This window comes from Scophthalmus maximus, chromosome 15, assembly GCF_022379125.1.
Source record: "Scophthalmus maximus strain ysfricsl-2021 chromosome 15, ASM2237912v1, whole genome shotgun sequence".
NCBI lineage: Eukaryota > Metazoa > Chordata > Actinopteri > Pleuronectiformes > Scophthalmidae > Scophthalmus > Scophthalmus maximus.
In genome coordinates this window covers 4,334,396-4,361,528 of record NC_061529.1, presented here as the reverse complement: position 1 = coordinate 4,361,528, position 27,133 = coordinate 4,334,396, and the positions used below count along the sequence as shown (strand labels likewise).

At 46.3% G+C, this 27,133-nt stretch overlaps 2 protein-coding genes across 7 annotated transcripts in view; both read left to right on the top strand.

Annotated features, from left to right (window-relative positions):
- Positions 1-61: 61 nt before the first annotated feature.
- Positions 62-5,877, top strand: srsf5a (serine and arginine rich splicing factor 5a). 3 transcript variants are annotated; one of them, XM_035611005.2, is made up of 8 exons: positions 62-219; positions 1,961-2,097; positions 2,186-2,256; positions 2,466-2,627; positions 2,914-2,983; positions 4,356-4,429; positions 4,525-4,629; positions 4,739-5,877. In XM_035611005.2, exons 2-8 carry the CDS (start codon positions 1,972-1,974, stop codon positions 5,046-5,048), a joined length of 918 nt encoding a protein of 305 aa, XP_035466898.2. In that variant the 5' UTR covers positions 62-219; positions 1,961-1,971; the 3' UTR covers positions 5,049-5,877. The 3 variants fall into 3 exon arrangements, with proteins under 3 accessions (XP_035466898.2, XP_035466900.2, XP_035466899.2); XM_035611007.2 differs by having other exon boundaries at positions 68-219; positions 1,964-2,097; XM_035611006.2 differs by having other exon boundaries at positions 83-219; positions 1,919-2,097.
- A 2,482-nt stretch (positions 5,878-8,359) lies between these two features.
- The window catches only part of pacs2 (phosphofurin acidic cluster sorting protein 2), a 52,342-nt gene continuing 33,568 nt past the window's right edge, over positions 8,360-27,133 (top strand). Inside the window, exon 1 of one of the 4 annotated variants that reach the window (XM_035610995.2) lies at positions 8,360-8,950. In XM_035610995.2, the coding sequence (XP_035466888.2) occupies positions 8,832-8,950 (119 nt within the window). In that variant the 5' untranslated portion in view covers positions 8,360-8,831. The remainder of the gene's footprint in view (positions 8,951-27,133) is intronic. The other 3 variants (XM_035610994.2, XM_035610996.2, XM_035610997.2) reach the window with 3 other exon arrangements.

Below are 27,133 nucleotides of genomic sequence, written 5' to 3'. Positions count from 1 at the left end.
CGAGTCATCAACACCTGTCACGTGAGCGCTGGGCTTTGATTGGGCGTCACGTGTTTCCGGTCTAAGCCACACCCTCCTCTCCCCTTCTTCCTGTTCCCGTGCTCTTTAAGACTCGCACGCCATTTTGACACAGTCGACAGCTTCGCCACGGTTTCACCTGCAGATCACCGAACGCCGCAAACAACACGAACGGAGACGGGTTCTTTCGAGAAATCAAAGGTGAGTGCTGAACAGAGTCGATTGTGAATAAACGTATTAACCCGGAAGAGGTAAAGTAGCAGACTTGTTGGTTCTGGTTTTTCCTTCCGAGCGAGCGATGTCTTTGTAGCTAACGCTAGTTAGCTCGGTGCCGACCTCGAGGTGAGCTACAACCACTACGGAGGCTCCAGGCTAAACTGTTTTTTACCCGAGCTAAATAAAAGCACAATTTACCGTATTATATTTAAATGATCTAGCTAAATAAGGATTGTATTTGCCAGGAACAAAAAACATGCTGGATTCTTTGTCTCTATCGATGCATGGATTGCAGATAAATTTACTACTGGATGAAATTGGGGCCTAAGCGACAACTAATGTGCTGCAGTGAAGGGACCACTGTGTGTTAATTCAAACTGCATGGAAATACTCACTTGCAAAATGAAGCCCTGCATTGAAAATACGACATGAAAATGTAAAAAGTTAATTTAGGTAAATGTAGCAGGACAGCGTTTTTCGTTATGAATGAATCTTCTTAATCGAACACAAAATGCGATCAAATCGTTATAAATGGGCGTTTTTCCCCACTGATGTCTTGACTGATCCCCTTTTCCAGACGACTTTGTTTTTTTCTGTCTGATGGAGAGTCTAAAAGTCCAAACCCTCGGAGTTATTCATTTCCCCTTCCACGTGTAACAAAGAGGAGCAGTGAATCTCGTGCGAGAAGATGGAAACTCGTGATAAAAAAAAAGACCAAAAGTGATTGATCACTTATCACAAGTGCTGATCAATCGACCAATCGCTACACGTTTACTTCCAATTCAACTTCCAACATTTTCGTGCAACTAATGATTGTTTTTCTTCAAAAAATTAAGAAATCTGTGAGAAATCTCACCACAATTACTCGGGTTCAGTTTTGCATTACTTCAGTACTGTGCTCGAGTAAATCTTCTTAGTTACATCTCACCTCTGTTGATGTGATCAATGGCTCAGAGGTACCAGATAATTCAATCCTCAAAGATCTATAAGATTCATTACATCCCTGTTGAATTCATTAAAGTTAGGTCTACCCTGATACACTCCAAGTAGTATTGTAAGGGAGATGTTAGTTTCACCCTTTGTGTGTGTGTGCGTGCGTAAATAATCCCCGTTAGAAAAGAAACAACTATACTTAAACTGGTTTGACCAGAACTGGTTTATCCCGAGCAGGTGATCCTCTTCAGATTGGCTTGGTTGTGTGTTCAGCATCCAGGGAAGAGCTGAAGGCTTTTAAGCCACCAGAAACTACAACATTATCAGTTTAGTTGATGGAAATTGGTGGAAACAATGCACGTTGAATATGTGCTGTAAATGGCATTCAGGGCTGCAAAGATGAGTTGATTTATTAGCAAACATTATATACAACGTCATCTAATTGATAAAGCAATTAATTTTTTTCCCAATATGAAAATTTCCCTCTTTCTGTGGTTTCACATCCTATAAAACTGAATTTTTTTTGTGTTGAGACCGTTTGTTTGATTAAACAAGACCACTATGTTCAGAATCTCTTTCAAAATTACGAACACTGCACATGCTGACTGGATTTTATCAGTAAAACATTGGTTACTAATCTTGAAATGTGAGTCGACACACTGGTGTGTCTAAAGTGAACTGTCGTCAAAGTGAAGTTACCGACAAATGTCAAATATTAACATTTCTTTACTCCACACGTCTCCTCCCACAGCGTTTAAATATTGACCCGAGACACGTTTCGTCCCCATTTCAGCAGACGACAACATGAGCGGCTGTCGTGTCTTCATCGGCCGCCTGAGCCCTCACGCCAGAGAACGGGACGTGGAGAAGTTCTTCAAGGGATATGGACGGATCCGGGAGATCAACTTGAAGAACGGCTTTGGCTTTGTGGTCCGTGTCACAGGCGACTTTGTGTGAACCGCGACGTCAGATCCCGTCCTGTCTTTACAATGACCATTTGTTTGCTCCGTCTCTTCAGGAATTTGATGACCATAGAGATGCAGATGATGCGGTGTACGAGTTGAATGGCAAAGAGTTGTGCAGTGAAAGGTAATGTTCTGATCACCACAGCAACGTTAGCCAATGCTAATATTTACTCATCCTCTGATACGCCCACCAGGGGTTATCATTGTGATAGACTGAATAAGAATCTGGCATTTTATCCATGTTTCTTTCCTGAACACTGCAGACTGTCTAATTAATTTTTTTACTCATCCTGTTTGTGGATTAAGCTAAGATTTACTCTCTCTCTCGTCCAGGGTCACCATCGAGCACGCTCGCTCCAGAAGGGGAAGAGGCGGCGGCCCCGGAATGGGACGTTCCGGCTTTGGCGGTGGTGGAGGAGGAGGAGGTGGCGGAGGTGGTGGTGGCGGCGGCGGCGGTGGTGGCGGCTATCGTCAGTCTCGCAGCAGTGGATCCAGGCAAGTTTTGTCTTTAAATAGAAACTACTTAGCTAAAGCTTCTTATCGTGTTTTGGTGCAGTCGTGGAGGAAAAGGGATTTGTTTTTAAAGATTCCTTACAGTATTGTTTGAGTACTTCAGACATAGTCAGGTGAATATTAAAAGTATGAAACTATCATAGCAAAACTCTTGTAGGCACAAATAATTTACAAATGAATTGTACATTTTCTAATTCGAGTTTTACAGCCTGCCATCCTTTTTTTTTTAAACTAAAGATATTGTATTAAAGGCTCTTGTTCTGTACAGGTATGGCCCTCCTGTGCGGACGGACCACAGGCTCATTGTAGAGAATCTTTCTTCACGGATTAGCTGGCAGGTAAGAGATCACTAAACTTTCATGAGTGTCTTAGAACACAGGCTCTTTCAAATTGCATAGTCACCCTGTAATGATTTTTATTTATTTTTTAATTGAAGCAGCATTCATTTGATCAGGCCACCTCAATTTGTTTGGACATATTAACTTTTTTGTTAATTGGCAATTTTTTTCTAAAGTTACCTCCATCTACAACAAAAGCATTTGTTTAAAAACCAAAATCATATACTGAAAATTATTTATGTTTATAACAGCTGCTCTTTTTTTAGTTTCCTTAACATCAGAGGTGAATGCACACCCTCCACGGAGGTGTCACAAGTGTGCAGCGCCCTCTCCTGGTTGTTTTTCTGAATAGTGTCCATTTGGTGCCTCTCCTTACACGCAGTTGCCGCCCGTCTAAAGTCTTGGCTGGGCCCCGTAGCGGGTGAAAGTGGTCTAGCGCAGGATACGGTAGCCTTAGGAGGTCCGTAGCCACAGTCTGGAGGTTCTGTGGGCTGGCATCCCCGACTGCTGTAACCCCCCTCAAATCCACGGCCCCCTACACTCTCCCATTTGGGTCTTTTTCTGTTGCTGATGGAGCTGGGGGGGTGTTGAGTCGGGCGCGCACCCCTCCCTCTACTTGCTCTCTGGTGGTTCCTTACTTGTGGAGGCCGGATGCTGAGTCAAGGCCGAGGTCGTTTCTCAAGGGCTTAACACTGCATTGGTACCCATTTGCTATTTGGACAAGTGGCTCTTTGCTAATATCTTCCTGGGTTTGGAGCGGTAAGTAGCATAAAACTCATGTGATTGGGTTTGTTCGGGTGGTAACGGGGTGTAGAGTCTCAAACAGCAGGAGGCAGTTTCACTTTGTAAACACTTTTAGATCTTTTGAGCCAAATCACTTTTTTTTATGAACAAAAAACAACAACTTTTCAGGCTTTAGTTCACCCATAAGTGTTAGTGTCATCCACCCCGAATTTATAGTTTTATCTCAGACATGCAGACACAAAATCCAGGATTGACTAGTACACAAAAATGCACAGTTTTAGCCTTTGACACATTAAACCCCCCTAACTGTAGTTACCTGTCAGGCGCCTCACTGTGGAGCTGAATTAGAAAAAGACTTAACTACACGCAAATAGTTTTTTGATGAAAGTCGACACTTGTCCACTCTTACAAAAGCATTTTTTTCCCAGTGGCTCTTTTTGTTTACATGCCCTCCACTGAAATGGGAGCTTATCACAAAGTGACAAAAGTCAGCATTAGGTAACCATGTGTCTGTGTGCTGGATTCTTGCTGCCTGCTCATTCCTCCCCCTTCAGGTCAGAGAAGGTTCTCACCGGCACCTCTTGTTCCTGTTCTGTGTTGCTAATCCTGCGTTGTGCTTTTGAAACAGGACCTGAAAGACCTGATGAGAAAAGCAGGTGAAGTTACGTTTGTGGACGCCCACAGGCCCAACAAAAACGAAGGGTGAGCCGTTCTCCTGTTCCTTTTGGTCCAGACTGTCTGTCTTTTTTTTTTATTAGCAACTTTTGGTCCTAATAAATGTTTCTGCCTGAACACAGGGTGGTTGAGTTTGCCTCCCGCAGTGACATGAAGAACGCCATCTCCAAGCTCGACGGGTCAGAGCTGAATGGACGCAAGCTGAAGATCTTCGAGGACAGCAGGAGGTGAGTTGTTTTTAACTGTCTCTTGGAGACATTTTTTGGTAGTACCAGGAGGGGAAACGAATCTAGAAAATCTATGACATTAGTAAGCTTCTCTCTCTCCTCCCGACAGTCGCAGCAAGAGCCGCTCCCGCTCCCGCAGCCCCCGCAGCTACTCCCGCTCAAAGAGTCGCTCCCGCAGCCGCGGCCGCTCCAGGAGCCGCTCCCGGTCCCGGTCCCTCAGCCGCACCCCTGAGAAGAAGATGTCCGGCGGGGGCAAGGCCAGGTCCCCATCCAGGTCAAAGTCACGGTCTAAGTCTCGCTCCCGCTCCCGCTCGCCTCTCCCGCCTCAGAACAAGCAGTCTCGCTCACGGTCCCGCTCTCGTTCTCGCTCCCGGTCCCGCTCACGCTCTCGGTCCGCCTCCGTAGACAGCAAACACTGAGATCGACGCACCCGTTGGCCGTAACATAGACTGGTAGTTGATCACCACAGGCCTGTATGGTGGTGTTTTTGTTTTTTTTTTAAATGGGGAGGGAATTGCCTTTTGCAAACAATGTCCTCTTTTGAAGCGAGATCATCAGTTATTAATGTGCCCACCATGATTTTGAAGTTTTTTCCTTTTTTTTTTTTTTTTTTGTGTTAGTTTGGATTTGCTTCCACTGGGAAAATTGTCTTTTTTTATTTTACTTCCTGATTTATACATTTCCCTCTTTTAAACCCCATATTTTGATGACGTACTGAGTGACAGAAATCATTTTGAATGGTGACGATGACGTCGACTCTGCAACCTGTTTCGATTCCATCCACTCCCCCCGCGCTTGTCCGACTGTTTGTGGTTTTGGTCGGCATGGTTTCGATTCCCCACCCCCTCAAAGTGTTGTCGAGTACGTTTGTGTTTGAAGCGCGAGCTCCTGGCGTCGCCGTGAAACTGTGATTGTGCTTCTGACGAGGCACCGTAGCGAGTGGCTCCGCACACGTTGCGTTCACCGCCCGGATGGGTATGTGACGACGATAAAAAATGCAGACGATGTATTTCAGCTTCCTTGTGTATTGATATTGTGATCTGAAAGTAATTTTGAGTGGCTTTTTAAAAAAAACACTGCTGTATCAGGACTGTGTCCTGTTTGTGGTTAATTTCCCTTTTTGCTTTTAGTTACTTTATCTCCAGACTTGTGGCGTCATGAGTCTGAACACAAGCGTGTTTTGTTTTTTTTCAGCAAGAAAATTACATGTTTATTGATTTGATACAAATAAAACTCACTGTCGGTTCATTTTTTTGTTTTTGTCCAGAAATTATTTTTTTCTTTTATCATTTCTAATTATATATTTTTATGTTTTGTGAATGTAGGTTAACAGGCCCTCATGCATATTATACATTCTCTGCAGTTTAACTGAATAAAGCTTTCACAAACTGAAATCTAGTCTCCGGAATGTGGTGCTTACAGAACAGAAGAATCTCAGGTACAGACACAAATAACATTTTTACACAAGTCTGTTTAAATAATACTAATCAATTCCGATTTAAGTCAGTTAAAATTTCACAAGACATAAGTTTGTAAATTAGGTTACAGAATAAGTTTGATTACAGTTGAGAAAAAATAGCTACATCCCATTAAAAAGATTTTTTTGTTTTGCCAATCCTGCTGACAAACTAACAGACACGGGTTAAAACCTAACCTCTTTGGTAGAGATGAATATGTTAAAAAATTCATCTACTTCCTTGGGGTATGCTTATTTGTTATGATTGTCTAATGTCGGCCACTTTAATGCCTGTATGATGAGAAAATATTAAAGATGTGAATAATTTAAAAACTTAAAACTTATATGCTGTAATTAACGAACAGAATGGGTTCAAAATTATGGAATAAGAATAAAAAGACAATTTTAAAGGACAAACGGTGAACTATTGTGCCTTGATGTCTTCAGATGAGATACATTTTTAATATCCAGGACTGGAGGATGATCCACATGTTGATATTCATACCTACTTTATTTTTTGTAAAGTCAGTATGAGGAAGTACTGCGATTCCCTTCCCTGTCCACTGACAAATAAATCCACTATGGACTTTGGAAGTCATCAAGATTCTGACAAATGAACACACTTAGTTAGGACTTATGTTACCACGTTAAATGAATATAGTTTTGTAACTCACTTAAGTAAAAAATTAAGTTGCATGCTCTTAAGATTTGTTCGAGGAGCTACTATAAATAGTGACAGAGGGGTGTGGCCCTGGATAAAATAACACTTGTAGACAAGCCATCCATGGATTAATATGATAACAGCTTATCCATCGGCTCATACTAATCCTTAAAATGCGAGACACGCGTTCTCTGAACTGCGCTGGTGAATTAGTTGGTTACACTTTCTGAAAGCAAATAGTTTACCGTGTGTGTGAGGAGGCTCGTTCCAAAGAGATGTGGTTGTAGGAACCTGCAGGAGAAACAAAGGGGTCTCTCAGTTCGCCCTGCTCCAATACTGATCACCACATGGTGGCGCTGCCCTCTCATGGCACAGTGACATCAGGGAGAACACATGGCTGTGCTTCATGAATTAGACTCATCAATGTTTAAATATTATAGCAAATGATAATTTGCCACAATCACAATCTGAAAGCTCTTCTTGGCGTGTTGCGGTTGGTGATTTGCTCAACGGCACATCAGCAGGGGGAGCAGGAGTGTATTGATCCAGATATTTTCTTTTTTTCTTGCAGCAAATAGGTAACTATGAGGAAAACTGTTTGATCAAAATACACTCAATTTCAAAAATTAAGAGTCCAGAAACCTTTAGTGTCGCTTTTTTTTTTTACCCCTGCCAGGAAAAATATATGAGGGGTCATTAAGGCCACAAGATGAATCCAGCTGAAGAAAATTGAAAGCTGTGTCATCCAGCTGCCAGCTCCGGCAGTGAATTAGTGCCACTATAGTGTTAGTGTGGTAATGAGATCGTGAACTGCTTTACTGCAGCGCCATGTTCTTTTCACTGCCACCGCCAGTCCTTAAGATCAAGACAGGCTTTACCGTCTCAGCACATATCACTAAAGCTGCTTTCAGACCTGCACTGAGGTCTGGACATCTTTTTCCCCCCAGCGGGGGCCGTATGTTAGAACGCAAGTGGCTGCAAAAATGTTGCTCTGGACATTTTCCTGAGATCATGAAAAACATCTTAATATAAGTCAAGAGATCTGCTCACATGTTAGCCGAGGCGAAACACAGGTTGTACAGTATAACCACATTATTGCAGGTCATGGTCTCGGACGGACTGACTTAACCTGACGTCCTCGGGCAAAATAGATTTTTTGGGGGGGAATATATACATATTCTTGATTCTTTAAAGTAGAGTTTGGTGACCCCAGAAAACTCCTGCTATAACTCCTCCCAGTCACGTGTAGGGCTGCAATCAGTATTTTCAGTTGTTAATCTATCGATGGTTTAATCTTTGAAATAATGTCAAACGCCGTTTTATAGTTGCCCCGAGCTAAAAGAAGGAGAAGATGTCTTTAAATTATCTTTTTATTAGATAAACACCCCCGAATCCATAGATATCAATTTCACAGGAGTATACAACAGAGAAAAGCGTTACGCTTTTATACTTGAGAGGCTGTAATGAGAACTTATTTAAATGACCTTCCATATTTGTTATCTTTCAGAATAATACCACGATGACCATAAAAGGGACCAATCTCGGCTTCAAGATGCAAGAGCACCGCGATTTTTGGGTGTTTCTGACACATGCTCGTCCCCCTCCCATCCTCCCATCCTCCCTCCCTCCGCCTGGCTCGTGTAGTCGGGCACTAATCGCCCGCCATACAACCGGGAGCAGCGTGGTAGGCACAACAAGCTCAGCGGTGCGCTCGGTGCGCTCGCTCCTCCTGCGCTGCGCTGCGCTGCGCTCACTGCAGTTCCTCCCCTGGCACAGAGGGACCACACCGACCTGCCCCGGCTCGGCTCGGCTCGGCTCGGCTCGACTCGGCTCGACTCGGCTCGGCTCGGCTCGGCAACGGACGGAGGAGAAATGAGCTCGCCCCCCGCCGCGCACATCGCACTTACCGGGAGCGTGTGACGTGCTCTTATTCACACACGCGCGCACACACACACACACACACACATACTCACACACACACACACACACACACACACACATATACAGAAGATCCGCACACCGGTCGGCCGCTGTTCGCGGATCACGCAGCTCGGCGTCGGACGGTCCCGCGCGCAGCACCGGACCATGGCGGAGAGGAGCGGCCGGCTGAGCTTCCCCGGGAGCGGGGCGCTCAACAGACCGGTGCCCATGAACCTGTTCGCAACGTGGGAGATCGACGGATCCTCCCCGAACTGCATCCCGAGGTGAGTCACCGCACACACACACACACACGCACACGCACACACGCACACGCACACACACACACACACACACGCGCACACGACGTTTTTAAACTTCAAAGCAGGTGTTTCCAATGCGCCAGACGCACAGGGCTGCACAGTCGTGTGTGTGTGTGTGTGTACCCAAGTGGCTGCAAGTGGTGCAGGCCCTGCCCTGCACCGGGGGGGGGTATACTGTGCTCATCCATCCACTGTGTTGATGTTGTGGTACAGACAAATGGCTTCTGCCTGGTGGTGAGCATCATTTGGCAGGAAGCCGCAGACACCAAAGCAACTAGATGCACAGACAAGATGTATGTGTAGAGTCCAGCCTCGGTGCAGGTGTTTTCATTCTGCAGGTGTATTTATGTGTGTTGGGTTTGAAAGCTCTGTGTTCCTGCGGTGATGGATCAGCAGCGTTTTGCCAGATCATTGTGCCAGGCGGCGCCGTGGGGGGATCATCCGGCTCCTGTGACCCCCCCAGAGACGCAGGGAACACTGCAGGTCATTAGTGCCAAATTCTGAATCAACTGTCTGCGTTGGGTTTTATTTTAAGGCCGCTGACGTTGTTTCATCAATGGTAGAGCCGCTGCAACTATATGGTTTTATCTACCTACGTATCATCGGTTAGTCTTGAAGTGTGAGACAGTATTGGACAGAGCTCAAGGTGATGTCCTCAAATCAGCTGTTTTTATCACAGCAACACGTCAAAATCCAAATATTAATTTCACAATAATAGAAAACGGAGAAAACCAGCAAGTCTTCCCATTTGTGTCGGTGGAATTCGCAAAAGTTTGTCATATTTGCCCTATAAGTGAAGCAGACTATTAATCGATGGTTAAAATAGTTGTAGTTTTATGAATAACGACTAATTGATCATTTGACTCAGCATTTCTTTTAGGAGCTTCTTTGTCTATGTCGGCTGATTAAGTTGAACCTGGACGTTCATTATCGATCTTGAGAGTGTCACTCAAGGTCGAGGAGTTCACAGCTTCTTAGATGTGACGATTGGTTTTGAGTCAACATCTTTGGGGTTTTCTGATTATTGGTCAGATAAAACAGTCTTCGGCATTTGTGATATGACATGTCCTTATCTTTTATCTGTGTTATAGACCAAGCAATGAATTGATTCATCCAGAAAACAGCTGGCAGATTACTTTGTCAATGAAAATGATCTTGAGTTGCAGCTGATTGCTCATATTTTCAACCAATCGTCATCTATATAGACGACTATACCGTCCTGTTATAGTTACACTGTGGGGTCATAACATTTATTTCTGATGAGACACACTTGCCACAGATTTGACATCAATTTGAAAAAGTTGGACTTGATGTGTTTCATAATTCAAACTCAACAACAAAAGTGAGGGAAACATCTGGTTGTGGACACTTTGTGGTCAATTTCTGAACATTTTGACCCGAAAGAAGAAGATTTTTGCAGTTTTCATCAATGCTGAGCTTCAGTAACCTCGCACCTACTTGTGATGTTTGTACAACTACTGCACATTCTGTCCTCAGCAGGAAAAAATATTTTAAAAAAAAACCTCAGAGGAAGCATTCAGAAAAAAGACGAGAGGAAAACTAGTTTTTTTTGATTTGGTTGTGTTCCTGGAGATCATGTTGAAATCTGACAAATATTTATTTGCGGCAGAAATAAAGACGGTTTTGCTTTTAATTCCCCCGACCAAACTCTGCTGTGGATGAAAAATAAAGTTGTAACTAATACAGGAGCATGGGGGAGTGTGCACGTGTGTTTTTATTTTTTAGACCAATGACTGCCCCTCCTTAGCCTCCCCCTCTATCCTCTTAAGTTAATAGCGTCAGTGGGTATTACATTGCAATGGCTTTTAGCTGAAATAAGACTAATTCAGTTCCAGGAATAGCCGAGCGCCGATGTTTTACTCAGCAGAGTGGACAAGTGGATGAGAAGGGTCCTGTAGCTGGAGAGTCCCCAGGTTCATCCCCCCCCCCCGTGACGCTGAACATCTGAAGATTGTCACATGAAGCTGCTTTCACCGTGTTGGATCCAGCTTCTTTAATGCGTTCGCTGCCTTCGCCGACAGTGGTTCCTAATGAAGGCTTCGCTTTATTGGCACTTCATTGACCGCCGGCTGTCAGGTGAGACGGGAGGAGCTCGCCCCGGTTGACCTCATCCTGTGATATCTGCCACTCGAGGCGGCTTAACAAACTCACCACTAGTGCCTACCTTTCACAGCACACTTGTTTTTGTTGGTCAGGGCCTATTTCGTGTGGAGTTTTCATCTTCTCCTTGTGCCCGTATGGGTTTTCTCCCGGTGCTCTGGTTTCAAAGACGTGCAGGTTACTGTAGGTTCATCGGTGACTCAAAATGGCCTAAAGGTGTCAATGTAAGTGTGCGTGGCTGCTTGTCTCCGGGCTGTATGGGAGGCCGCATATGTCCGCAAAATGTTGCTCGAGACTTTCCCCGAACGTTTCCCGCCAACACCCTAGTAAACTTTCTGGAAAATGTCTATGTGACCCCCTTGAAAAAACCTCAGCTTTCCCCGGCAGAATCTGCGTCATGTCCCGCCTCTTGCACGCTCTACCCAGACGCCAAGGAAATGTTCCGGAAATGTCCCTGTTGGTCTGAACACGTCTGACTCGGACAATCTCCTGCAGCGTTGGTCATATGTTAAAGGCAAACTCCGTAAGGTGTCTGGACAAGATCTTCTGGACGGTACAATGACGACCTGTCCAGGGTGTACCCTGCCTCTTGCCCGGTGTCCCCTGCGATTGTCTCCAGCCCCCTTACACCCCTTAGAAGATTCATGCCACTCTCGTTGCTGGAGCCCGGAGGAAGCTATCGTAGCTTAGCACAAAGACTGGAATCCAGGGCTAAATAGCCAGCGAGGCAAAGTCTGAAGCTAACGCGAGTAATGTCACCTCTCCCAGCCAAGAAAATCGTCCAGCATAAAACCACAGTTTGTTGGTTTTTCTCTTTAGCTTCACAGATACGACTTTCACAGATATTTATTAGCTTCCGAGTTGCTGGTTGGCAGATTTTAGCTGTGGCCAGAGCCAACCAGCAGTTTCCCTCTGTTTCCAGGTACAATGCTAAGCTAAGCTAACCACCTACTGCCTGCAGTCTCATTTTTAAGTAGAGTAGTTTAACCAGAGTGAAGAAGCCATTTACATCAGTAACTTCAAATTTCAAAGGCAAGTAAGACTTCATTAGAAAGATAATTGAGAAATTAAAGACATTGGTATGCAGGAAGTAATTTTTCAGGAGCCTTCAAACACACCTCGCAGTCCTTAGCAGATGGAGATTTTTATTCCAAATAGGAAATTAAATTGCACGTTGAAAGAGGGGAATATGTTCGTGACATGTGCACATCCTTCTGTTCCTGGTATCTCATTACCTTTCATGGCTTCATCAGTGTTGTAACTCAGCAGCATTAGCTGCCGTATGTCGCCAAGGGACCAAGTTGTGTGTTAATGTGATCCAGCACACGGAGTTCTTCTCCCCTGATTTTTGTCAATTTATCCTGTAATTTCCTTTCATGTCTCCATAAACCTCGCTCGCCGAGGCTCGGAGGTCTCCGAAGCCCGAGGCTATTAGGCCGGGAGGCTTATAGAAGTGCTGCCTCGGCAATGATCTCACGGCTCCCAGGGTCACATCAGGACATGTGCCACTCCACGCTGAGATGCTTAATAGTCACCTATTAAAGGTGAGGCGGGGGCCTGAGAGGGGGGGTGGAATGGTGGTGGCCTGTGGTTTGGAAATCCAGGGGCCAAATTCAGATGCACGCTACTCCTACGTGCCTTAGAAAAAAGAAGAAGAAAAATACCGTCTGGCGAAATGCAAATGTTGGTATGTGCTCGTTTTATGAGGCAGCTCCGAGCGTTTACGAGGCGCTGGTTTGCTGCTGCTCATAATAGTGAGCCGGGATCTGAAGTGCCTGAGTGAAACACCGAGGGCTTGCTCTGATTATCCTCCCCAGCAGCATGTTTAAGTGTCTGACTGAGTGTGAATATGAAATGCAATCTTAAGTTTTGTCAGCTCATCGTAAAAAAGCATTTGAATAAACACCAAGTGCGCCGTTTCATCGCTCTGGGTGTTTACCCAGTTACAATAATGGCACGCTCTCTCCTGAAGGCGTGCGAGTCTTGGAAGAGCCTCCTCCGTCCTGCGACTGCAAAGAATCCTCTCAAGAGCCAACGGCGAAGGAGCCGTGCATCATTTTGGTATTTCAGAAGTGGGCATCAGTCGCATTTCTGCACATCGGCCCGCAGGCGTGAGGCTAAGTGCTGCGGGAGACGGGGCCAATCTCCGAAGACAGAGGCGGGATTGAGCGGGGCCCTCGAGTGGCAGCTGGACGCAGTAGGCCGTCATATTTGGGCCTGTTGGAGGCGAGAGTGCTGAGACGTCGCTTTGAACGGCAGCGGGACACTCGCTCTTTTGTCCGCTGGCTGCCCGAGCTGCTCGCACTGCGGGAATTCAGAGTGGGATGAATGAGAGGCAGTTAAAGCCCCTCATTGTGTTTGTGTTGCCCTTTTTATGCGTGTTGTCCTGCACCCGGTGCCTGTTCTGTACCAATGTTTGAGGAGTTTTAACAAGAGCGAGAATCCGCGGCCACGCCAGCGCCACTGTGAAGCTGTACGTGCTGGCGCTTTGTGCTCAATGCTAACGCCAGCATGCTCACAGTGACAATGCTAGCATGCTGATGTTTAGCAGTTTAGTGTGCAGCATGCTAACTCTGGCCAGTTAGCACCAAACACGTAGTAAAGCTGAGACTGATGGGAAATGTCATTGTTTTTGTAACGTGTTAGCTTTTAGGAACTAAACTTCAAATCTCAAAATTTTGGTGGCACTTAGGAAAAGTTGCAGGATCAGCAAAGTCAGTAGGATCCATCATCTTGGAACCATGAATGTCTCTACCAAATTTTGTGCCAATCCATCTTGTAAATGTTTGACTGGATGAAGAGATATTGCTACCTGAACAGAGATTTAAGTTATCAACAGAATAATTTGGCTCCATCCTCTTGGGACCATGAATATCTTGACCAAATTTAATGGCAATCCATTCACAAATGTCCATAATGGTCGATAACCATAAATGATGTGTCATTCCATCCGGAAGAAATTTGAGTGAATTATTGAACATGTTTTACCCACTGGTGGCTCTAGAGGAAGACTCTGGGGACCATCAGAGACAGACAGGTTCATCCTCCTGGGACCATGAACGTCTGTACAGAATTTTATACAAATCTGTGTACTAATACCAATATTTGTTCAGATGTTTCAGGACCCAAGAGGTGGACCGAGTGATTAACATTCATTCATAGAGCTTATTTTACACCACTTAGACGACGACGGCTCTTCATGATCTGGTGAATTGGTCGAGTCTCCTGCCTTTGTCGCAACCTTTTGGGAATGTTGTCAGTTTGACTTTGGCTGATTTACTACAATTTGATTACGTTCCACATCCGTTCCTGTGTTAATCAAGTAAAAGACACTTACAGTCATCAGCACAGGCCGCTAATCTGAACAAATTTGAATTACTGGCCTGTCGCTCTCAGAACCTCGAGGGGTCTCTGGGTTAAACGAGGCCACAGTGGTACATCGTGTCATATTGTAGGTTTATGTATGATAATGAAGTAATTTAATACTGAGGCCACTCCTTCTCCTTAATTCGGATCGATCACATGGCTAAAAAAACTAACTTTTCATACCGATATCTTTGTCAAGTGAATCTTCCCATCTTGCTCTTTGAATGTTAAGTCTCGGGCCTTATGTAAGATAACCAGCAACCCCCCCCCCCCCCATCTTGCTGATGCAGCACGTCCTGGAGGACAGAAGGGGCAGGACAGGAAAGGGCACTCGCCTCCCCACTCCACACACACACACATTTGAGATGTATTCTGTAACTCTGCAGGCCGATCAATGTGGCCTCCAGCTGACTGTCCTCATGCCTCAGTGCCTGGTGTCATGCCTGACCGCATGCCTTTTTTGTGTTCTTCTGTTATTTCCCCACAGACCCTGTTTGATTTTAAGGGGGCCCGTGTTGCTAATATCTGCGCAGCTTTTCTGCAGAATGAGATCGGGAGCATGAAAAACGGTGCTTTGTGACGGCCTGCGTTTGTTCCGTGTCCTGAACCTGAAATGCTTCAAAAAAAGTAATCTGACAATGCACAATATGGGGGATTGTTTATGTTGTACTTGAGCTGCCAGTAGGGACAAGGCTGTGACACAAAAAGTCTGACGGATATTATACAACTGATAAAGTGTAATAGACATAAACACCAGCGTACTGTCAATAGCCTGTTTGAGCCAGAGTGTGCGGTGTCAGGGATTTTGGTCGCGTATTCAGTTGCATGTTTTCACCGACTAAGAAAAAAAAACACGCAGCAACATAGACGAGAGGTCATCTTCTTTGGGTGAATAACGCTCGTGAAAATTGCTGAAAAACCAAATGCAGCTTACTCTGTTGGAGGAGTTTTAACGCCTCTGGGCTCAGGAGCTGAAACTGTGTCACTGTGCAATATTCTACATGCATCTGCAGCGCTGACATTTTCATTAGCATATATCTATACATATATACATACATATGCTCCCAAAATTAAATTCTTGCTAATTGGAGAATGGGAAAAGCACACGAGCCACTTGAGATATGGAGTCCAGAATGACATTTCTTTCTCAGCTCATCATCTCTGAGGCAGCAGAAGCGGAACCAACCTCGGCCGTGGTCAAAGTGTCAGGTTCCGTCCAAGGTCATACCGTCCTCTTCTGTGGGTCCTCAAGTCTAAACGGCATCTCTCTGAACCCGACACATGACAAGAGAACAGCTTACTGGCATCCCTACACTTGCAAGCTTTTTTTCCCAGAGCTTTCAGACGCATTCCTCTGCCTTCGTGAGTGAATGGGTTTGCTCAGTTGTCTCAGAATTGGCGGAGAAAGAGGAGAAGAAAAGGGGTTGACCCCCAAGCTGCTCTCGCGCACACGCACTGAAATCTGGACGTTTTTTTCCCGGAACGTTTCCCGCCGGACCGGCAGGAAAGTTTCTGGACAAAGGTCAGGGTGAGCGCACTGTTCCTGTTGCGCAGCGGAACGGTCGTCATCGTGTCCTGCCTCCTGCGCGCCACAGAATGATCTCTTTTTTTTGCGGCAAATTTCCGTTGCTGTGAACGCGGTCGGGCTCCGACCATCTCCTGCTGCCGTTCACGTACGACGAGCGCGGCCAGACAGATTGTTCGTGTCTGAAAAACAGAAATTCGATGCCCTGCCTGCTTCAACGCGATTCAAAATGGTCCTCGTGCACCGCTCATTACTCTCCCCCCCCCCCCCCCCCCCCGTTACATAACGGCTCCGTTCTCTTTACTTCTTTTTTAACCTAAATCCACGAATCTCATTTCCATCTCGATTCTGCGAACAGATTCCATTTCTAGAGAACGCCGTCATCGGGGTTTTTTTCCCGCGTCTGTCGGCCGCAGAGTTGACCTTTATTTCCAGAATGTAGCTCAAATGATCAAAATAGCTCTGTGATTGCATCCTGTTTGCTTTGTGCCAATGTTCTGGCAGTTTCCCAACAAGCTGAAAAGACAGAGCGACAGACAGATGTGTCAAAACCTTGTGGCAGATGTAGAGGAGATTACATCTGTGCAGCTCGTGAACCGTTGAGGCTCAGTGCGGTCAGAAGGAAACGTTTCTAGAGGCTGGCTGGCGGCCTCGACCGCCCCCGGAAGGACAACGGGTGTATTCGTAGTCCAGTGACACATTTAAGGGGGAATACTGAAGAAGTGTTTCCAGTGCAATTCTTGAAATCACTCCCGATTTAAAGTGAAAGCCACCATCGTCGCCGTCTTTCCCCCACTGATCGCCGACGTCACCCGACACGCGCATCTGCACGGGAAACGGATGACGCGGGCTTCTCCCTCGATGATTCAATTCCTGCCTCACTGAGTGTGCCGCCGTGTTATCGGCCTCAATTGGTCGATGCAGGTGTGACACATTGTCACGTTTACATTTCGCACTCGAGGCGTTTAGTCGGCGTTATTGTTCTTCGGCGAGTGCCACTCCCCACATCCTGATTTCTCTCCGTCGCCGGCGTCGCACTGATCGCCCTGGCCTTGCGGACACGTGAGTTTCACGCACGGAGTCGAGTTTTTTTTGTTGTTGCCGATGTTTGTCCCCTGCTGACATGTTGCCAGTGCGGCTGTGTGTTTGTGATTCGTGTGTCCAAGCACGGACTTCCAGGGAAACCCCTTGTAATACATTAGTCACAGATTTCCATAGCGACTGTGCTCGCCGGCGGTGGATTATTAATGTTGCGCACGTGTCGTGCCTGTCGTGGTGATTTGTTCCCTTCATCAAACTGTGTCAAATGCACAAATCTTTCCCCCTCCTTGCAGTCTTTGGTTAATTGCACACGAGGCCCACCGAAGGCCAGGCCGCGTACTTGCCTCTCGCAGCGGACAATGCGAGTTTGCCATTTCAGTTCGTCCCCTTCTTCACTGAGGCTCAAAGAGCTCTTCTGAAGTCAGAGCATGCAGGAGAAAATGTAGGTCAGGGTCCGTTTAGAAAAAACCGTGCGGTGGGCAGGAGAGAGCTGAGAAGGTTGAACATATTGTTGTAATTAGGAAAAGCTGTTGTGCCACGTCTGGCTTCCTGCCCCTGTGTGGCGGAGTCATGCGACCTCCAGCGCCTTTTTCCCCCGGACTCCTCCCCGACGCGCGGCGGGTTGGATGGACGCGGTTGGAAACCTTCACGGCTGGCACTGGAGACTGCAACGAACAAATCTCGGCTCTGCCGCTCAACGAGTGTAGAAGGGAGCATTCGCCGGCAGAAATAAGCAGAAGTTTAAAAGGGCCGCAAGCGCACATCCCCTCCGGGCCTCGCAGATGCCGAACGGACCACAGCAGCGTGGTCCCGCTTCATCTAATCTGCTGCAGGACGGCCGTTGCCGGGGGACGTGAACGATGAAAAGAAGCGACTCAGAGAAGCCGCACATTCATTCGGATGACGGTGTATAATTCCCAAAGAGCTCGGTTTCATACGAATCTACTAAGGAGCGATGTTTTATGTCTGACCTGTCTGTAAAATTGGAGCTTCGCCGTCTCTTTTAATCCACATTTTGTTCCTGAGCACACAGTGGACATTAAAAGCTTTGGCTCCGGCTTAGAGAGTGGACGGGATGGCTCTTTGAAATGCGTTGCACGGCGGTGTGTCATCGTCCTTATGAAAGAATCATGCCAACAAAAGGCAGCAGCGCTGCAGACGTAAGAGAGACGGAGCTGGTTGTCCAGAAGTGGTGCGCTGGTTAACATTCATGCCTGTGGTTTCACAACTCAAATGGACCAGGTCCATTCAGCAGAACGTTTCTCTCTCTTCGCTGCTTTCACATGCCGCCTCAGCTAAGATGAAAACACAAGATTTGGAAGATGAACAGGGACCCGCTGATCAAGCGTATGAAATTTTTAAAAGCCCCAAAATTCAGACTCACGCCGAGTTCATAAAGACCTTTAACAGACCGCCAGACGTCGCCAGTTCTTATTTGCCGTAGGTGGTTGACACGTGACCCCTGAATGGACGGAGTGCTCTCCGCGCCCACTTTCAGCCGCGAGCGACGCCTGCTGAAGGGCTCTTCAACGAGCAACCGCGGGATTGGTGCAGATGTGGATTCTCTGTCGTGACTGTGCCGCTCATTTACACGCCGATCCATAATCGCTGCGACAAAGGAGCCGAGGCCAACTCTTCTTTTTGTTTTGTTTCGCAATTACGCGTCCCGTTTAAAAACTCAAGCCCGGAATGAAAATCATTGTCTGGGACACTTCAGATCCCGGTTTCAATGGGATCTGAAGTGTCAGCTGTTTGCTTTAATCCATCTTTAGTCCAAATGTTTAACTCTCACGCCGCGGCAGTGGGGCCGGGGGGGGGGGGTGCCTGTTTGGCCTAGTGTTTTAGCTCTTTGAAAATGTACGGACTGGTCGGGCGGCAACCAATGATCATTTTTAATTCTCGATTAAGATGCAGATTATTATTTTGATTGTTACATGAAATGAAACCTTGAAAATGTCCAAATTTGCCAATCATATCTTTGCAGAGCCAATGTCTCCTGGTGCCTTGTTTGGTTTGTTCTAAACTCAAAGGAAATCCGTTAACTGTGATGATCATGAACAGAATCTTTAATTTAATTTTTTAAATTTTTACAGTGTCTGAACTTGAGCCACTACTGGGAGGTTGTGGACAACGGGTGTTGGACCTCACCGATGCTCTCGTGGCTGAATTTGGGAGCAAATCTCTGCAGCCGGTATTTCAAATCATATACGCAGCATCTGAAGAGACGGCACCTTAATTCCCATTGTTCATGCTCATCAATTACATTTGAGTGTAATGTCCATACAATACACTTTCAATATCAGAGATATGCCCCGCTGAACCAACCGATATTTCAGCGGCAAGCGTATGGAAATGTTCATCGGTGTTTTGACTATATTTCATGTTTGAACAGTGACCACCCATGAGGATCTTACTTCGTCATGAAGCCGTGGACACGACCAGTCGGCCCACTAGACTAGTTGATAAGGGAACTCCTTTTGAGTGCAGGGATGATGGAAGTGGGTAGTCCAGCAGCGCGGCATCATGGGTGGAGCGTCGTGCCGCAGATCGCCGCATACAAAGCTCTCATCTATATTCCACTTTCTGCTGCGCACCCCCCGCCCCCCCCCCCCCCCCCCCCCGGGGGGGTCGGGGGCTCTCAAAAAGGCCACGGATCATTTTGTGCTCCTTTTAGTGGATTAGATTCCCCCGCACTTTGGCTGTGAGATACATAAAACAAAGAATTTGCGCTCCGCTGGCTGCGTGATGTTGTTCTGCCCTCCCCCTGTTCTGCTTCAGCTGGTTGAACCGCACACGCACACACACGCACACACACACACACGCACGCACACACACACACTGATAAACTGGTTTCACCGTGGTTTTAATTGCCTTTAGTTCGCTCTTACTCTGAGCTGATGGAGGAGATGGTATTTCCATCTCCCTGTCCTGCATTTTTGATGGATTTCATTCATTATGGATTAAAAACGTCTCCCTTTGGTTAGTGAACGTAGTGTAGCTCTACGTCATGGCCACTCCACAGTTTTTCTGTCTCCTCCTTACCATCAAACACACTGGCCAAGGATATCTGGCACAGGGCTGAAGTGGGCGGGGGGGGATTCGATTATGAGGCTCTGTCTTTGTGGACGGCTCCTCAGCATTCAACAGCTTGTTATTTGTGTTTTTTCCTGAGTGTAGGGAACACGTTGCTTGTCTCCAGAAGTAGCTCGGCTGTGTGAAATGAAATGTGTCCATTCATCAGAGGAAATGAAGGGGGCATGGTTTCGGGATAAAACATTTGAAAAAGCCTTCAAAAAAAATTTTTTTTACATTTTTTGGAGAACAAAAATAAAAGTTCTAGGATATCAGTTCTTTATAGTTTTTATTGAAAATGTGAGTGATTCATAAGGACGCTCATTGCAATAGTAATCGGCGGCCTATTCGCTGCTCTGCACCTGAAGGTTTCAAGATAATTCTCTGTTGAATGACAGTAATAAGTGTGTTGTTCTAAGTAGGTTGACAAAAGCTATGAAAGTTGAGTGAAAATGAAGTAATTATGGAAATGATGTTGCGATTTGCACCGCCGACGTGTGGTACGTCGAGCCGACCTTCGCCTTCCACTACGTGGCCAAGATGGCGACTGTTGACTGTCCATCGTCTGACCATCCAGGTGCTCATAGCGCTCTATAAGGTGTGAACGCACACGTATGCATTCAAAATATGCAATCGTGAGTTACACAGCCTAGTGCTATGTTACGTCCCCGCGGGAACAAACGGCAGGAAACCAAAAGCGGAAGGTCTGTGTTGGATCGAGAGCACCTTCGATAAGGCTTATCTCCCCTGCAGGGCTTTTTATAGGAGGACGCGTCTCCCGCCGCTGCCTCCGGAGGCCGTGGCGTTGGTCTGGACGCACTAAAGGCCATAAACCAACCTTTTTTTCACTGGCAGGGGTTCAGGGAAAGTTGGCCTTCTCAATACCGCTGGTTAGATTGACGGGAAACAAATCAGTGGCGATCAATCAATCAATAAAGTTTTTTTTGAAATGTTGCCATTGTTATGATGATTGTTACATATTAGAAATATAATTATTCACACAAGTAGAATTTTTTTCCCATTATTTGAAAAATGGGGATGTCATGAGACATATATTGAAAACATATCGTCTCTGTTCATGTCCTCCCCGACTCCCCATACTTTGTCTGACCTCTTTGAAGCTCGTCTTTCCGTCCGTGTCCCATTGATCAAAAGGAAAAAATATGATCCTGCCGATCAATGGATTTCTTTTCCTCTCGTCTTTGCTCCGTCCGACTAAACCGAGGCGACAGCGTCGGCGAACAAATCCAGTTTGGATCCAGATTTGTCATATTCCGATGATGAGATATTTGAGTTACGATCACGAGAAAACAATTTGATATGATTTGTGTTGTTGAGTCCCTTTGAGGACGCCACTGGCAGCCTTCACAACTAATACTGTGTGAAAGCATCTTCTCCTCAGACATTGCAGGAAGTTGTTTTGGGAGGAACCGATACGTCTTCTGTTGCTCTGTGATGCGAGCATTGTGGGTAACACGCCAACTCCTCGGTGACAGCGAAGACACCTCTGGTGTGCGCGTATGAGACTTATCAAGAGGCCGCGGTACAGCGGAGCATTGTGCCGATGCCAAATATGAGACGGGAGGTGTCGCCGGGGCTTTGTCGCAGCTCCGTGGACCTAATGGCTCGCTCTTATTAATAACAGATAGGCAGTCAATTATTGAGCTGTCATAGTAACGTTGGGGCCGACGGGGGGCCGGGGGTGGGGAGGGAGGGAGGGAGGACGTGAGGCGAGGAGGCGTGTGCGTGAGGGATTTCATGGACGAGGCGCTCGGAGTCTGTTGTGTTCCCCGGTCCCGGGAGATATTTGGGTGAACGGGACCTCGCCCCTCGCCGTGCATCACTTTGTCTCTAACTCACCTCCTTCTCGTCTGGTCCTCGCCTTCCTTTTCTGTTTCCTCTTTTATTTATTACTGTGAAAGCACCGAATCTGCTGCAAGGTGTCTGCTAGCGAATTACAGTCCTCTATCCAACTCTCCTCTCTTTTGAAGCCACTTAAGGAAACCAGATTCAAACTTAATGTTTTGATGCCTCTGCACCAGGTACAGTCACGGGCGGGCGTGTTTTCAGTCTGTTCATCCCATTCTCATGAATTCAGTATTTAAGGGAACGACAGAATGTCTTCAAAGAAATATTCACCTGGACTCGAGGATTGACTGATTTAGAATTTGGTGGTCAAAGATTAAAAGGTCACTGTGACCTCACAAAACACATTTCGGCTATAACTCAAGAATGAATATGCTAATTATGATTTTTCTTTTGCATTCACACAAATGTCTGGTAGGAGACAACTATGAACTGATGACATTTTATATCCAAAAGGTCGTCTTTGCTGTGACATCATAACATACCGTATGTTGTACTGTATGTGGCTGGACAGACATGATGGTAGACTGCCGCTGGGATTCTTGTGTCCTGGTTGAGTTTCAGATCCGGTCCTTGTTGTGATTTCTGTCGTCTCACTTCACTGTTGTTTTGCTTTTTCACTTCCATTTTGTGACGTCTGTTATGTACTACACCCCTCTGGGTTTGTCCTTTTGAAGCCCGCACAATTCCTTTCTGTGCTCATTATCATCCTGCTGTGCAAATAAAAAATTCAAATGATCTCTCTTCCGCTTGCACACACACAAACACACACACACACACACGAACAAACACACACACACACACGAACAAACACACACACACACAAACACAAACACACACACGCACAAACACACACACACACACACGCACAAACACATACACAAAAACACAAACACACACACAAACACAAACACACACACACACACGAACACACACACACACACACACACACATGTTAATTGTGCGTGCTGTCATAAGAGCGCCGAGCGTCTCTCATATTTTCATACACATTTGTCTTTGCATTTGCTCTTTTTAGCAAATAGTCTCATAGGTTTGTATTTTTTACCATTTCAATACGCGCAACAGCGGCGTGACACTGTTCGTCACGGTTGAACTTCGTCGCCAGTCGTTAAATGTTCCCTCCGCGCCCACGTTAAGTTACATTGACTTTGTTTGTTTCTTCGCAGTTAGCTCTCCTTAGAGCCAATTAGGAAATACCGAGGTAGAATCCCAGCCTTGATTTTTTTTCCTTTTTTTTTTACCCCTCTCTCTCTTTATGCTCTAGAGATAAAAAAAAAAAATCATCTGCAGTGCTCTCTCCTCCTCCTCCTCCTCCTCTCTCTCAGTTTTTCTCCTCCACAAAACAAGTGATGGCATTCCTGTGTGTCGGCGAGGAGCCTCGGCCTGCGTCGTCTCCCCCCGCCCTCCCCGCTTCTCCTTCCACGATGAAAGCATCTTGTTGTTGCCGTGGAGACGGAAGGCGAGGTGTGAAGACGCCACGGCGGAGCTGCGTCCGTCCCCCGCCGGCCTTCGGAGTTTAATGATCTACTGACACAGATTCATTTGAGCAAAAATACCGGGACGGAGTTTAGACTTTGCCTCCTCCAGTCGGCTCGTTTATTATTCATGAGCGACGGAGAGAGGCGGTTTGCGTACGAACCTCAGCGGCTTTAAAGAGGGGAGTGAATGTGTGTGTCGGAGACGCGTGTGTTTGTGTTTCAACGTTTTTTGAAAATTCACTCATTTCATTTCTGATGGATACCTGCTCTCACATCTGTGTGTTCAGTATGAAGCTGGACCCGGCTCTGTTGGGCCAAAACAAATCTATTCACCAAAATGGAACGTGCCTATTTGTTTTGTACCTTTTAATATTTGTTTCCATTTTGGAAATGTGGGCCAAAACAAATCTATTCACCAGATTATCGTTGGGATATTCAAAATGGAACGTGCCTATTTGTTTTGTACCTTTTAATATTTGTTTCCATTTTGGAAATGTGGCACTGCAGTATTGTCAGAATGCCGAATTAGCTTTTATTTGTTCCCGCTTGCGACGTACACATGAAAACTAGTGGTGGATTTCTTTGACAGTGAATTAAACTTATAAGTCTGATGATTCTTATGCAGCTTCTGGACTTATAAGGAGCATATCTTTTCGTATGATATTACATGATTGTGCTGATTGGTGGATTTGAATACTTTTGTATTTTGTGTGTTTACTCGAAGTGTGTGTTTATGTTGCTATACTTTGTGTGTGTGTGTGTGTGTGTGTGTGTGTGTGTGTGTGTGTGTGTGTGTGTGTGTGTGTGTGTGTGTGTGTGTGTGTGTGTGTGTGTGTGTGTGTGTGTGTGTGTGTGTGTGTGTGTGTGTGTGTGTGTGTGTGTGTGAGAGAGAGGACTTCAGCACACAAAGCTGTCTTCTCTGGTCAGACAGGTTGGACTCTGATATATTTTGAGAGCTCTGCATGTTCTGAGCACACACACACACACACACACACACACACACACACACACACACACACACACACACACACGCGCACACACAAACACACACGCACGCACACACACACGCGCACACACACACAAACACACACACTCCGACCAGGCTCAGCTCTGTCACTTCACCACGTCGTCTCCCCCGGCCAGCCGCCAAGCTGAATATTGCATGAGCAGCTGAGCGCTGGAAAGCCCCCGGCACACGTCTGAATAATGGGAAGGAAGGAACCACGGCAGATTGATTATGGAGTGTGTGTGTGTGTGTTTCTGTGTGTGTGCGTGGCATGCCTGCTCGCTCTGCCTACCGCAGCAGAGCTCGGCGTGAACCTCTTTCACCTTTCTGCGTGCGCTCCTGTTGTCAGGGTGTTAGCGGGCCCTCGCTAAGTAGATCAGACTAATAACATTGCTGTGGATGAGGGTCAACTCCCACCGGGACCACAGACACTCGACCATATGCAAATTTATGAGGCGTATAATCACGTCTCCTTTAGTCTCCTGCATTTAATCAATCCATTATTTATAACATTGTTGTTTATTGCTCTGTGCGTATGAGTGTGTGTGTGTGTGTGTGTGTGTGTGTGTGTGTGTGTGTGTGTGTGTGTGTGTGTGTGTGTGTGTGTGTGTGTGTGTGTGTGTGTGTGTGTGTGTGTGTGTGTGTGTGTGTGTGTGTGTGTGTGTGTGTGTGTGTGAGAGAGCGGGTGTGTGTGTGAGAGAGTGTGTGTGTGTGTGTGTGTGTGTTTGTGTGATTTCCCAACTGGGATTAATAATTGGCCTAACTTTACTGACAGCCCATTGCTGTTGTGACGCAAAGGTGGTGCAGGAACAACCCACGGGGTCAGTAGTCCATTATAGCTGCAGTCTTTAAGATTACATAGTACAGAGTTTTTTTTAAATTACAAAGGAATTAAACAAAGAAAAAAACACATGAAAACATATATAATTGAAGATTTCAAAAACAGTACCATTTGCAAAGGGAAATTATAAATAATTCCATGAATCTTAAGTGTTGCAACCTTTTTCCAAAGTGAAATTCATCATTTGTCTTCACTCATTTGCCGATGTTGCTGCGGCCGTCCACACGCTCCCACTCTGAATGAAGCCATTGATGTTCACACAGCTCAATGACAAAAAACACCCACGTCTCAGAGCACAGGAGCCGCCGTGGCGTTGTTGCTGTTGGAGAAAGGAGCGAGGCGATAAAGTGCGAGGGGACGCCGTGGTCACGGCGTGTGCGTGGTTCGTTCGGTGCGGTCGAGCTGTCTCTCTCCCCACGGGGGGGGGGGGGCTGACATGCTGTAACGTGTCAGTTATGACATGATGAATTACCCCCTTTGTCAGCCTTCATGTGCAGCGACGGCAGACGTCTGTCTTTTCAGTCGGCAGAATAAGAGTTTGTTTTGCACTGAATTGCGCTCTCTCCTCGGGTTTGGATGATTCCTAATGAAGCGATGGAGCTGTCACTTCTTTTTGAATGTGGTTAATAATTATTGTCTGAATCACTGATGCTGAGCTCTCAGTCACTGCACCTGGAAGCTTATTGTGTCAGAATCACTTTGATGGAACGGCCTGAGACGCCTGGGCTCCATTTTATTCTACTTCATAATTCTACTCCACGACCTAATCTTGGATAAGCAAGGGAAGATGGATGGAGGTTGAGGCAGTGTTTCCTAAATTTATGATGAAAAAAATCGGCGACTTTTTGGGCCCTTTGTCCAACAACAGTTCCAACAAACCAGACATTTCTTCTCTAAACTTCTGAGATGTTTTCAGTGACATAGAGCCAAAGAGGTAAAACAATTTTAAAAAATGTCATTTGTTATGTCATGATCCCTCACACGTGTCTTGTTTTGGGAACGACTAATATCTAACCATCTATAAAAGTCAATTAAACAGCGCTTCGGCCAAAAAAAACAGCCATAACAGTCAAATTATATTGCTCACACGATTAAATTATTAGTAAATGATTACCTCGCTGTCTTTTAGCCGTGGACTTCATCGCCTGTCATTTCTTTTACCCTTGTCATATTTCATAATTGACACCCCCGCTAATGCAGCTTCATGAAAAACGGAACTTTGATGAGATCTGATGTAATGGCAGGGCTGTCGCATGAGACGGCTTCAGTTTCCCCCCCGCTGGTCGGACCTGAGAGACTGCCGAGTGTCTCCTTCAGGTGATCCCTCCGGACCAGTGGGATGCACACACATCGCCCGAGGCCCTCAGGTTCTTTTTAGTCGCTTCGCGTTGAGTTGCCGTTTGGTCTTCAAAAGCTTCGATAAGAGCCGGAACATCGCGGCCGCTCACTGAGTACAAATAACGCTTCCTGTTTGCACGGCCGTCTAAAATAAGTCGCTGCCGCTCCGGCGTGTGATTGTGCAACTGCGGCTCACGTTCTCCTTTCCGTCCTCCTGGCATCGTCTCCCTCGCGCTTCATGGCTTCTCTCTGTTTCCCCTCTCACTCGGCGGCTCCAGCTGTTGTTTTCCGATTGGTCTCCGTCTTCATTTTGCTGTTGAGTCTTCGTTCCTCTCGTCTCTGACCTGTCTCTCTGCATGTATCGTCTCTCAGCCTTTTCTCAGAGACCTTGTCGGTTGAGCTCAGGGGTGTCTGGGCTCTATTCCAGTCCAGGACCCCCCACCCCAAAACTTCCTGGCATCTCTCCCCGTGC

Excerpts from the sequence above, each read along its gene's own strand:
- srsf5a (XM_035611005.2), top strand. The coding sequence starts at position 1,972 with ATGAGCGGCTGTCGTGTCTTCATCGGCCGCCTGAGCCCTCACGCCAGA. Across the intron at positions 2,628-2,913 it reads TCTCGCAGCAGTGGATCCAG|GTATGGCCCTCCTGTGCGGA; the intron begins GCAAGTTTTGTC and ends TGTTCTGTACAG. Across the intron at positions 2,984-4,355 it reads CTTCACGGATTAGCTGGCAG|GACCTGAAAGACCTGATGAG; the intron begins GTAAGAGATCAC and ends CTTTTGAAACAG.